This window comes from Paroedura picta, chromosome 14 (genome assembly GCF_049243985.1).
Source record: "Paroedura picta isolate Pp20150507F chromosome 14, Ppicta_v3.0, whole genome shotgun sequence".
NCBI classification, from domain to species: Eukaryota; Metazoa; Chordata; class Lepidosauria; order Squamata; family Gekkonidae; genus Paroedura; species Paroedura picta.
Window position 1 is genome coordinate 9,661,953 of NC_135382.1, and position 12,818 is coordinate 9,674,770.

The following is a 12,818-nucleotide window of genomic DNA, read 5'->3' on the forward strand; positions in this document are numbered from 1 at the left end:
AGGTTCTTATCTCACTACACTTGCTAAATCATTCTGTTCTCCCTTATATCCAGAATTTAATTTTGCTAATCTTAAAGTTGGCCCTGGACTCAGACCTAGAGAGCCAGTTTGGTGTAGTGGTTAGGAGTGCAGACTTCTAATCTGGCATGTCAGGTTTGATTCTGCGCTCCCCCACATGCAGCCAGCTGGGTGACCTCGGGCTCGTCGCGGCACTGATAAAACTGTTCTGACCGAGCAGCGATATCAGGGCTCTCTCAGCCTCACCCACCCCACAGGGTGTCTGTTGTGGGGAGTGGAATGGGAAGGCGACTGTAAACCACTTTGAGCCTCCTTTGGGTAGGGAAAAGCGGCATAAAGAACCAACTCTTCTGTTAACTGTTTCTTAACTCCAGGGAGGGCGGTATAGAAGTATGATAAATAAATAAATAAACTCTTTATGACCTGTATGCTAATTGCTGCTATTCACAGGGAAGGGGAGAGTCCCTGGGTGGGGGGTCTCCTAACGAGGGCCTCCCGGCCTGACTGCTTCTTAAGGACAGCTAAGGAGCTGACTAGGAGCTCTGTCGGCCCTGCCCCCACCCGCCCCACTTGATCTGGCTGCAAGCTGCTGCCCAAGGCCACCTCAAGCTGCCTGGCCAGGGGCCAGGGGAGGGGACCCTGTCAAGGCCTGTTCTTAGGAATGGGCTTTGAAGCTAGTATGCAATAGTCAAGGAAGTCTTGTTTCAGTTAATCTGAAGAAGTGTGCATGCACCCAAAAGGTTATACCCAGAATTAAACTTCATTGGTCCTTAAAAAATGCCCCTGGATTCAGACTTTGTTCTAAGTATTGCCTTGTTGCTGAGCTCGGCTTAGTCAGATGTAACCACTGCAGTCTTATGAAGAGCTGTCTGGGAATGAGTCCAACTGGATACATTAGCCCTTCTTGCTGGCTTCCAGCGTCACAGATACTCCTTCACTCAGTTTGGAAAAAGCTTTTGATTGGGAATTGGTAGCAAATCTTATTTCATTTTTAAGAAGAACGCTAGTCAAGAACAGGCTAGAAAAGGGAGAAATGCAAGTTCTTAAAACACTCAATACTGTGACATATCCAGGACTCAACAAGGACAAAGGGCGTTGGCGGCGGAACGCGTGGGCAGCAGTGCGTCTGTTATTGGTGGGGTCGTGGAGCGGCGGGCCTGGCGGCAGCATCAAAATTTATCTATAGGCGTGCCAGCCGGGAAGCGGGTCCAGGAGGTCGGGCGTGGATGTGGCGGCGATGGGGAAGGGCGTCGAGAGGCGGCGAAACGGCGAGTGGGAAGTGGGGGGGGAAGGTGGCAGGCGCTCGCGGGCGACGACAGATGTTTGGGGTGGGGGTGGGGAGGGTGGGGATGGGCACGGTCGTCGTCGGAGTCGTTTGTCGCCGCATCAGAGGGGAAGGGCAGTCGCTGGGCGGGGAAGCAGTTTCCCCCGACTTCCCGCGGCGTGGGGTGAGCCTCCTCCCTGGCGGCCATCCGGGCAGGATGGCCGCCCGGGAGGACTGCAGAGTTGGAGGCGCGGCATTCGGGAGACCGGCCAAGTGTCCAATAGGGAATTGGACACTTGGCCCTGGAGTGCCACTTGGAGGAGCAAATCAGGAGCCGCAAAGCGGCTCCTGATTTGCTCCTCCGAGTTTTTATCCCGAACAGAGCCCGCCCTAACTCATCCCCACCAGCCCTTACTGCTTTATTTAGTCTGCGGCGCCCACACCGCGGCCGGGTTAAAGATAATAATGTGACTGTAAGATATGGCAATGTAATGGAATTTTGAATTTGACTCCCTAGCCTTGGGATGGATAGTTACCAGGAATTCCCTGGCAGGAATGTTTCACAGTTGTCTGGAGACCGATGGAGCAAGCAGCGTATAGGGAGGTGAGAGCCTTTGATCACTACTAACAGGCAGTTTGGTCTCTCCTTGTGTTTTTGTAAACTACACTGAATTCAGAGGATTGATTGGCTGTTTTGACAAAGGATTATCATTGGCTGTATTTGGTTGTGTGACACAGTCTACTAATGTAACAAAATTAATTTTTGCTCTATATTCCCTGTCATGTAAGGAGATTATAGTCTGCTGAAGAGTGCTTGCACCTGAAAGCTCACGCCCTGAATAAATCTTTGTTGGTCTTAAAGGTGCTACTGGACTCTGATTTTATTGTTCTAGTCTGGTATGTTCGTTAAAACACAAAATGCTCTCTTAATAATTGTGCTGCACTCGGTTGCTCCATCTCTCTGTTTAGCTGAGGAGACGCCTAGAGGGCAAGAGGAGGAGAGGAGCTGCCGTGTTTGAAGAGGCTGCTTTTAAGGTTCAAAACAGGCTTGGCAATACCAGAGGTCTTCAGAACATACCTTTACCTTCAAAGCTACTAAAGTACAAACTGGCTTGTGTCTTCTTTCAGGGGTGATATAAAGAAAGCTCCATTCAGCAAAAGGAGAGAAGGGGGGATTGATCATGCTAGTGAAAAACCAGCCAGATCATAGCGCCTCTATCCCTGTGCCACTTAACGAGCAATCCATGCTGTCACCTCTGACAGGCTTTCAGGAAGCAGGGAATAGGCAACTGGGGACTGAGAGAGAGTAGATGCCTCCTTTCCCTGGCCCTTCTAACCGGCCTTTCAGACAGCCCAAATGGACAACAATTACCACACATGGTTGGGGGTGCAGGAGAGGTAAAAAGGTAAAGGTATCTCCTGTGCAAACTTACCGGATTCGACCCAACACATCATTTAGATTGCCAGCTTCATGAGGTTCCTTGTAAAGAACTCCTTCTACTTTTATTACATACTATATAAAGGGTTTGTAAATCAGGGAAGTGCATTTTGATACTTATTAAACAATTATTCACCTGAAATTTCATCCACAGTTGCAAAACTTTTGGTAGAAGTTCTAAAAGTTAGAACTAAATTCTTTTAGCATATATTATTACTGTAATTGTTTTGTTGTTGTTTATATATATCTCCGGTTGTTTGACTTTTTCTCACTTACATGTTGTAATGCTGTGGAATGCCAATGAATGAATGAATGAATGAATGAATGAATGAATGAATGAATGAATGAATGAATGAATGAATACTCTGTTGGTCTTAAAAGGCACCAATGGATATCCTCAGATGAAGGATGGATACAAATAGATCGATAACACCTTTGAGCCCAATGAATAACATTTTTTCATTGTCTATTGTGAGACAGTTCAGTCTAAGGCAGGGGTAGTCAACCTGTGGTCCTCCAGATGTTCATGGACTACAATTCCCATGAGCCCCTGCCAGCAAATGCTGCGTGCACACAAAATAAGCATTTCAAGGTATTCAAGCACACCTTGAATAAAACTTTGTTGGCCTTAAAGGTGCCCCTGGACTGTAAATTTGTTCTGCTGCTTCAGACCCACATGGCTACCCACCTGAATCTTTTTCCAATCTCAGTGAAGGAGTGTTTGTGACAGTGGAAGCAAGCAAGAAGGAAGGGCCACTATATCCAGTTGGGCTCACTCCTTTCTAAGGTTCTAAAAATTCCCATTGATTTCTCTAGATTTTCACGCAAATTAGAGAGCTGACTTGGGGTCATAATCCCTTATGGCCTCCTCACGGACTGACTCGAATCCCTGGGGGTGGGCACCAAGATCAGTGGTGGAGGACTACCAGACGGAGAAGGATGGGCCCTGCTCTGCAGAGCCACCTGCAGGCAGTGCCTCTTCAGCACCACGGAAAGCCTCTCCAGCAGGGGGCCCCTGAGAGTCACCAGGCCTCTGCCATGCAAGACTTGACCTTGGTCCTGTAGCCCCCCAGGACCTTTTCTGGACTTGCAGGAGTACCAGCAGCAGAAGGCCCAAGCCTGAGTGTCACAGAGGAAGCAAATGGCCAGGCTGGCTGCTAGTAACACCAGGGTAGCACTAGAATGGGTAAGTCGTTGCAGGATCCTGGCTGGTATGCAGAGTCCCCTCAGGAATTCCAGCACTGGTCAGCAATACAACTGGATAACTATCTTCAGGCATAGTTAGGCTGGGGCCTGGATAAGCTGGTCTGCAAAAATGTAGCCCTTGCTTGCTAGATCCGGTGCCAGACCCTGATCAGTGACCTTATGTAGAGTAAGTCCTGACTCTTAGAGAGAAGAGGTGATGCCTAAGGCTGGCACACCCAGGTTTATATGAACATCTGCAGAACACATATTGCACTCTAGATCTTCCCCAGCACCTACATGCATTTGAAGCTTATTCAGATTTTAAATAAATTTTAAACCACCAATTTAAATAAATTTTTAATCACCATTTTTTAAAAAATACCTCTTCAATTGAAATGGTATAACGGATTTAATTTTTAAAAATTTATATCCCCTCTTTGCTCTATTAAATGCTTTCTTCAAATATAATGGCTGTTATAAATGTTTCAATATTATTCATTTTCTCTTCTCTTGTATGAATAAGCTATATTCTTTAGACAGGAGACTTTCAGCTTATTTTAGCATCAACACAATCTGTTCACTATATAAAGACTCCACCACAAAACACATCAAACAAACCAAAAAATGTAGAACGTGGAATGCTATTGTCTTGATGGGCAGAAGACGGCAAGAGGCCCTGGAGAAAGCGTGTTCCGTTTGATAGGCGCCCTAATGTCCCAGATGACGGACAATATGATGTGTTCACCCCCCTTGACTGAAGACCCCTCTCTGGTGTGCTGGAGCCCCAACACCTGCCATCCACACTGGCTGAAAGAGCCATGGAAGAGAACGGTTGAAAATCAAGATAAATGTTATGCGTACAAATGAGTGCATGTATGTGATATATTAGATAATAGGGCATATATGAATAAATGATGATGAAAAATATGCAAATGAAAAGCAAAACCTCTGGGGAGGGAGCATGTTTAACAGTTGCGCCGTCTCCCATATGGAGCCCATTATTGATTAGCATTTAAAATGGAGCAGGGGAGATGAGTGTAAGCAGCTAATTTGTCTCCCTGGATTGGATCCCACAGATCCGTTCCATGAGCAGAGCCCCGTTCCTCTGGCAGGAGAAGCTTTGCTTTGGAGAAAGGCACTCCTGCTATCAGGATGGATCCACAGGATTCATCTTGCCAACTGGGAAGCCTCATGGAGGCAGTCGCTACAACTAGGAAGGTGTGTGTCATAAGTGTCACAAAGGGACCGCAGAGGGCGTGGGACTAGAATGAAGGCAGGGAAGGAGAGGAAAATGGTTTGTAGATGAGAAAAGGACGTGGGAAAGCAGGCAGGTGGGGGGCCAAACCGGAAGGGGCACTTACAGTGTGATTTGAATTGGGAAAGCGGTGCTGTGGCTGGAGGTGAGAGCAGGTTGCAGGTTTTTATTCGCCACTGAGTAGTCTTTTATCTGCTGCTGTCCCCTTTGGGCTACGCTGGAGGATAGTCTCTTACATGACTGGTAATGGAAGCTCTAAGGGCCTTGAGAGAGTTGGCTCTTTAATGAAATGAGTAATTGTTACCTCAGAGGTCCTTACAAGACCCTTGGGGTGACTGGCTGTTTCCAGCCCCACACAGTTGAGTGAAGCCCTCTCATTCTTCTGGGCAAAGTGCACTTTGTTGGCCGCCTGCTGCTTCTTCACCCCAGCAGGAGCAGAGCTCCCAAATCTTGACAGCCCCCACAGGGAAGACTGTGGGCATTTCCATACCCGCTAAATGTAGTGTAATGTTTGCCAAAAGAAATAGTTTTCCGTTCATTTCTCTATTACCTGCAAAGATTGCATTATTATTATTTATATTAAAATTCCGCACTCCCTTGCAGCTCAGGGTGGTTTGAAGAGAACATGAATTGCGTAACAGAATGCAATAGTTCAGTGACCACAAAATTAACAACATCGACAGTAATCATAAGCACATTTTTCTCACAGCTGACCTTAGGACCGCAACCCCGCAGAGGGGGTATAACTGAGGGGGAGGGGGTCCTGGGGCCCACATAGATGTTGCTGCTGACCTTGACCCAAGGCCTAACAGAAGAGCTCCATCTTGCAGGGGCCAGGATCCCTTGCCAGGAGCAGCACGTAGTGCTCTTTGCGGGGCACCAGCAGGGAGGCCATCCCAGAATATACAAAATCAGAGTCCAGGAGCACCTTTAAGACCAACGAAGATTTATTCAAGGTGTGAGTTTTCCAGTGCAAGTCTGGGGAAGGGTGCTTCCACTCGAAAGCTCCTGCCTTGAATAAATCTTTGAGGGTCTTAAAGGTGCTCCTGGACTCTGATTTTATTGTGCTGCTTCAGACCAACACGGCTACCCATTTGGATCCAAGAATATATATTTATTCAAGCCATACAGCAGGGTCCCCAGAGCGCCTCTGTCTGTCTGGCCTCTTTTGGCTCATTTTAAAAAACTGATTAAAAGCCCTCTTTTTTGGGTGCGCGTTTGTGTGGTTAGTAGTATCCCTAGCTGGAAGCGGCCTTCACCGCTTAATGCAGGGGTAGTCAAACTGCGGCCCTCCAGATGTCCATGGACTACAATTCCCATGAGCCCCTGCCAGCATTCGCTGGACATCTGGAGGGCCGCAGTTTGACTACCCCTTGCTTAATGGGCAGGGCCATTTCCAACGGCACCAGGGAGCGAGGATCGCTCCGCCGTCACGGCCCGCCGGAGGAAGCGAGGCCGGCCAGGCTGTGGCCTAGGCCGGCCGGGCCCAGTGCGGTTGCCTTGACAATGAAGTGGCTCGCTCTCTTTTTCTCTCTCAGCCGAACATGCTGGAGGCGAGGCGGGGCTTGCCGCTCTGGGGATTCGCTGCCGCCTCGTCCTGTCCGCTGATTGGGCGAGGGGGTTGCGTCAGGCGCGCGGGACGGAGTCGTTCGCCAGGTAGAAGCGGCAAGATGGCGGCGGCGGTCGTGTGGGGCGCGCAGCGCTTTGCCGGGCGGGCGGCCCGGCTCTGGTTCTTCCCGGGCCGGTAAGGCAGGACAGGGCGAAGCCCCCCCGGAGGGAGGGACGGAGAGAGGTCTGGCGGGGAGGGTTGGGTGGGCCACCCGGGGGTCTCCCTGCCGGTGGGGGAGGGGAAGGCCCGATTTGCACGTGGGCAAAACGTGTCGGAGGATCTTAGCCGTGGCGCCCCCCCCCCTCCCCGGTGACGAGAGGAAAGTAGGAGGGGGGCTGGAGAGAGGGGGACCTGCAAAAGGGAGGAGGAGAGAAAAGCAGGAAGGATGGAGAGCGTAAGGATGCCAGCCTCCAGGTGGGACCTGGGGATCTCCTGGAATTGCAGTTTATTCCAGGAGACGGAGATCTGTGCCTGGAGATAGAGGGCTGCTTTGGAGGTGCTATTGTAAGAAGTCTCCAGTCTCCTGGTGGCACCTGGGAATCCCCTGGTTTTATAGTTCATCTTCAGGCAACAGAGGTCAGTTCCCCTGGACAAGATGACAGCTTTGGAAAGTGGAATCCATAGCATTATAGTCAGCTGAAGTTCCTCCCTGCCCACTTCTGGCTCCACTCAACCCATTTAACTTTTTTTTTTGGTAAATAGAAGTCTGCAAGAGTCTAGTAGTGCCTCAAAGACTAACCAAAATTGTGGCAGAGGAAGGGCTTCCATGAATCACTGAGTGAATAATGAAACTCTTCCCCTGCCACTAATTTAGTTAGTCTTTAACAGCTTTTCTCAACATGTTTACCCCTGAAACATTCTTCAGGCTTTGAGAAACCCCGAAAGTGATGTCAGAAGTCTACTGTGCCCTGTCACACCCCCAGAAGTCACATGTCATCAGAAGTGACATTACCCAAACACTCCCACTGGATGTGGCATCACCAGGCCACTGTCACAGAACAGGAAGTGACTGCAAAAATATTTTCAGGTGATTAGTGAACAGAACTATATCTATACTCTGGACTGGCTACCAGTTTGCTATTCTTCACCAAAGGGAGTCTGTAGTGGGAGCCTGCATAAACAGGGCCAGGGCAGCCTATGCTGCTCAGTCTTTCCCATCCCAACACCAGAAACATCCCAGTGGATGATTCCATTGGAGCAGGGGTGGGTGGGGTAGGCCTATGCTGCTTCATCCCCCCCCCCAGTTGAGTTAAAATGAGAGTACTTACCTCTCTGGATTCCAGCCAGTACTACATGAGACAGGCCTCAGCTACCAAGGATTTGTAACTCACTCAATCAGCGAAACCCTTCTGGGGCTGTCACAAAACCCTGGTTAAGCCCTATAAGGTACTACTGGACTCTGATGGTTGCCCCCTCTCCCAGCTACTCTCTCACTGGAGGGATGGCAGGGCCTCAGGCTGAACAAAATGGGATTAGAATAGATTATAGAGGATGTCCACCGCTGCCTGTTATATTGTTTTTAGTGTAAATTGCGTAAATTATGAGGTTTTTATTATATTTTTAATAGTTTATTATGTAAACTGCCACGAGACCTGCTGGGGAGTGGTGGTATATAAATCTAAAAATAATGCATAGTGACTAGCACTCAGTATGCTAAGGCTTTTTTCTAACACTCAGCTCTTTGAAATAAGGTCTATAGACATTCTTCAGCAAACTATCATCCCATAATGTTTTGTCCTGAGTATAAGCTTTCATGTGCATGCTACTTCCATGTACTGGACTAACAAGTTCTCTCAAAGAAAGCTGCTTGATTCCTATTGAATATAATTTTGTTTCAGGACTTCTCGATTGCTTTGTACAGTGACTCAGGAGAAAAGTACTGGACCGAACTTGGAAGAGGAGGCAAGTCACCACCGGAATGAACAGAAATCAGATTCTGACTCTGCTGCTCCTGAAAAGTTATTAACAGAGGAAAAGACCAAACTGGAAGAGCAACTAAAAGAAATGACAGTAAGGATCCTTGAGTTTGTCCTCTCAAAATATTCAGTAGATTGGTAACACTATCCAAGTTAGTGTCAGTAATCATTTCTGATGTCAGAAAAAGGAGATATGAAATAATCAGAAGTAATGCCCGTGTTATTAAATGAGGCATAGTCCCATGAAGGTGTCCTTCGGATTTCAGCCAAAGTATAAACTAAAGTGGCTTGAATTGCTAGTGAAGTCTATATGGAAACTTTGTAGCCAAAGTAAAATCTAGCCATTCCCATTTTAGGCAAGGAAAATGAGCTTCAGTTCACAAATTGAAAAACTATAACCGAAGTAGCCATTCACATTTTAGGAAAGGAAGATTAGCTTCCGAATCAGATTTCAGTTTTTCCTCTCATTAGTTAGACAACTCAAACAGGGTCCAAAAAACAGAAGACATCTCATGGGCCCTGCATAACATGTACATGCTTCTGGGACCATGAGGAAGAAGACATTTTGTTTGTAAAAGCTGGCAAGTAGCTGTACAGTTTAATAAAACACTATTGTTTTTGTTTTTTCAGGACAAGTATAAACGTGCCCTTGCAGATGTGGAAAATCTGCGGCAAAGAACTCAGAAATTGGTAGAAGAAGCAAAGTTATATGGTAAGTGTAGGGTTGTCAGGGTGGCGTCCTAATAAACAGAAATGAAGGCTGAATCTTGGGACAGTAACAAAATCCCCATTCACCTAAAGCAGGCTTTCTGAGCCAGGGTGCTGTGAAAGCCTGGGGTCTCTTGATGGCCCTAAAAGGATTTCCTGGATGGGTGAGAGTTAATATTTGAAACTGACAAAGGCTGATCTAAAGTAAGGGGCACTGGCCATTTTGAGTCTGTGGGCACGCTTGGAATTCTAATAGCGGCATGGTATGGGCAGCAATGAAATGCTTGCCCCAAATTGGCTGCTGCAGGATGCAGAGGCAGCCACAAAAGAAGGAGAAGAAGAAGAAAAAGAAGAAGAGTTTGTTCTTATATGCCGCTTTTCTCTACCCGAAGGAGGCTCAAAGCAGCTTACAGTCGCCTTCCCTTTCCTCTCCCCACAACAGACACCCTGTGAGGTGAGTGAGGCTGAGAGAGTCCTGATATCACTGCTCGGTCAGAACAGGTTTATCAGTGCTGTGGTGAGCCCATGGTCACCCAGCTGGCTGCATGTGGGGCGAGTGCAGAATTGAATCCGACATGCCAGATTAGAAGTCCGCATTCCTAACCACTACACCAAAAGGGCTCCTGCAGCTGAACTTCAGTCACACAATGCAGATCCTTGGGCTGTGGTGGCATATGCTTTCAAAACAACATTAAAATAAAAAAAAATCTGCACAGCCAATAAAATCTGCAATAGTCTTTTTTTTTTTTTTTTTTTGCCTTGCTGAGCAAAAGCCCTACCTGGTCCTATTCTCGTTGCTCTCCTCTGGACGCACTCCAGTTGCTCTACATCCTCCTTCGGTTGTGGTGCCCAAAACTGAACACAGGACTCCACACGAGGTTTTACCAGTAACATCATCTTGCGGAATTTGGACACTATGCTGCTTTTAATACAGCCCAAAATCCCATTTGCCTTTTTAGCTACCGAGTCATATTGCTGGCTCATGTTCAGTGTCTGGTCTACTAAGATCCCCAGATCCTTTTCACACATACTACCGCCAAAACAAGTCTCAACCATCCTATTGATTATTCCTACCTAAGTAAAGAACTTTACATTTATCATGAATTGTTATGAATTTCAGTTTGCGCACCACAGATGGCAAAATTCATGACAAATTTTGCTTTGTGAATAAGTTCATGCCTGTCTCTAATAAACACACACAGGGCCCTTAAGTGTAATCTGTATTCTGCAATCTGGATCCTAAGAGAGATTTCTCAGTTGTATAGAAGGTGAATCCTGGGCCCGAGTCTTGCAAGCAAATTTAGAACAAGCATTTTCTCTCACGCAGTTAGAATATTATTATACTCAGGATTGACTGGAATATGATTGATTTCTTGCTTTAGGAATTCAGAGTTTCTGCAAAGACTTGTTAGAAGTTGCTGATGTTCTGGAGAAAGCAACGGAGAGTGTTCCCAGAGAGGAGCTCAAGGATGAAAACCCTCATCTGAAAAACCTCTACGAAGGTCTTGCCATGACTGAAGTTCAGATACAGAAAGTATTTGGAAAACATGGCTTGGTGAAACTGAATCCTCTTGGGGCCAAGTTTGATCCTTATGAACACGAAGCGTTATTCCATGTTCCGATGGAAGGGAAGGAGCCTGGCACGGTAGCTTTGGTATCCAAGGTTGGCTATAAATTGCATGGCCGTACTCTGAGGCCTGCCTTAGTTGGTGTGGTGAAAGAACCGTAAGACTTTGATTTGAAAGAAGTGCTACACAACTGTTAGATATCTGTATAATGGTCCACATCACATATTGATGATGCAGCAAAGGATGCAGGACCTTAAGCCCACAGTGTTCAAATGGAATATGGATAATGTGGGATTGCTATGTGAATTTTTCACGTATATAAACCTGTACATTATCTGCACATTCTGCTAAATATTGTGGTGATTAAAGAGCCCTGTGTTGTAACTAAGCAGTTTCTTGGCAAAAAAGAATCAACGGTGTTGATTGTGGCCTAGAATGGCAGCCTTTGGGCTCCTGCATTTATCCACAATGCCACCTTTTGGAATCCATCTTTGCCTCCTTGCTTTGTAAACATGGGGCTGGGCAACCGATTGAGTCAATAACTGCTTTTGTTCTCATAGAAGTCTAGCAGTAAAATAAGAAAAAAAATATTTGGTTTAAGTATTTTCCATATTCAGTTTGCTGAATTGAAGCAAAGGTCCATGTTTAATTGGCACATTTACAAAATGTTGATGTCTGAGTCTCGCTGATAGAACTAGCACACAGCAGCAAAGATTTGTGGTTCCCACCCCCCCCCCCACACACACACCCATCCTTCCCTCCCTGTAACTGGCTTCTTGCTCATGCCCCTTTTCCTCCAGTGTAGTCAGCAAGATGAGATTTTTAGCCCCATTGGTAGAATTCTGAGTTAAGATTATTTAAAAGGTACATGATGCATAGCACAAGAGCATCATTCCAGATTATGTTCCTAGTGAAGACTTTTGTATGTGAATTTTTACTGGAAATCAGCAGTTTTTAAGATGAAGGGCTAAGGTTCATATTTGCTGTACTAATACTTCAGAATCAAAAAAAAGGCACAAATAAGCTAGTGCAGTTGGTGGAAATTATAAATGAAAAGTATGACCTCTTTGACATTCCATTAGCCCGATTTAACATTTCAGAACAGTGAAAATAAAGGAAAATACATACCTCAAGTGTAGCAGCGACCTCCATTGATTCTGCTTGAGTACCAGACAGCTAGTGAGCTGTTGTGTTGGATTTCTGAGATCAACAGCATATTACCCGGTTTCAGAGGTACTTTGCATAGTTGGAGAGTCCCAAGAAGAAAGTGAAAATATTTGGCAGGCACCTCTGTTCACCTGCTATTTGTTTCCCTCATTTGTGACTTGCATGGCCTCTAAAGCCTAGTTACCTTAATGACAGGGCCCTAACTCTCCAATTTGGCTGTTAGGGAAGCACTGAGAACACACATCGCCTACTGCGATAGTAGTAATCCAATGAAACAAATTCCACATAGCTAGAAGCATGACAGAAATGGTGGATGTCCTGAAGTAGATTTCAAAGTGCAGTTTTTTCCTGGGCAGTGAACTAAATGACAAAAATACAGTTTTGTTAAGGGGCGGGTAATTCTGGCAAGTAAATTCTGGCCCTCATTGTGAAAGCTTGCTTTGCTGCTCCTTTTAAGCTAGAGCAGAGACCCAAAGAATCTGCAGACAGTCAGTAGGCATCTAATACCCTTACATATTTGCCACTGAAGGCTTCTGATTTGGAAAGTGGCCCCTCAGGCAGTGGGCATGAATGTGCAGATAGTGATTAAGCTGCCTTACTAGTCGTGAAACTGTTTCCAGGTAGGGGCCTTGCGTTGGCAACTGGAGGGAACAGAAGCATCACTTCAGCAGTCTGTTTGATGTATGGCCA

General features: G+C 46.5%; 1 protein-coding gene across 2 annotated transcripts; it reads left to right on the plus strand.

Moving 5' to 3' along the window:
• The first annotated feature begins 1,847 nt into the window (after positions 1-1,847).
• GRPEL1 (GrpE like 1, mitochondrial) lies at positions 1,848-12,094 on the plus strand. 2 transcript variants are annotated; one of them, XM_077309641.1, is made up of 5 exons: positions 1,848-1,886; positions 6,699-6,904; positions 8,608-8,779; positions 9,316-9,397; positions 10,776-12,094. In XM_077309641.1, exons 1-5 carry the CDS (start codon positions 1,863-1,865, stop codon positions 11,120-11,122), a joined length of 831 nt encoding a protein of 276 aa, XP_077165756.1. In that variant the 5' UTR covers positions 1,848-1,862; the 3' UTR covers positions 11,123-12,094. The 2 variants fall into 2 exon arrangements, with proteins under 2 accessions (XP_077165756.1, XP_077165757.1); XM_077309642.1 differs by lacking the exons at positions 1,848-1,886; positions 6,699-6,904 and adding an exon at positions 7,642-7,796.
• Positions 12,095-12,818: the final 724 nt, after the last annotated feature.

Coding starts and splice junctions, on each gene's coding strand:
- GRPEL1 (XM_077309641.1), top strand. CDS start 1,863: ATGGAGCAAGCAGCGTATAGGGAG. Junction 8,780..9,315: donor AGCAACTAAAAGAAATGACA/GTAAGGATCCTT, acceptor TTGTTTTTTCAG/GACAAGTATAAACGTGCCCT. Junction 9,398..10,775: donor AGAAGAAGCAAAGTTATATG/GTAAGTGTAGGG, acceptor TTCTTGCTTTAG/GAATTCAGAGTTTCTGCAAA.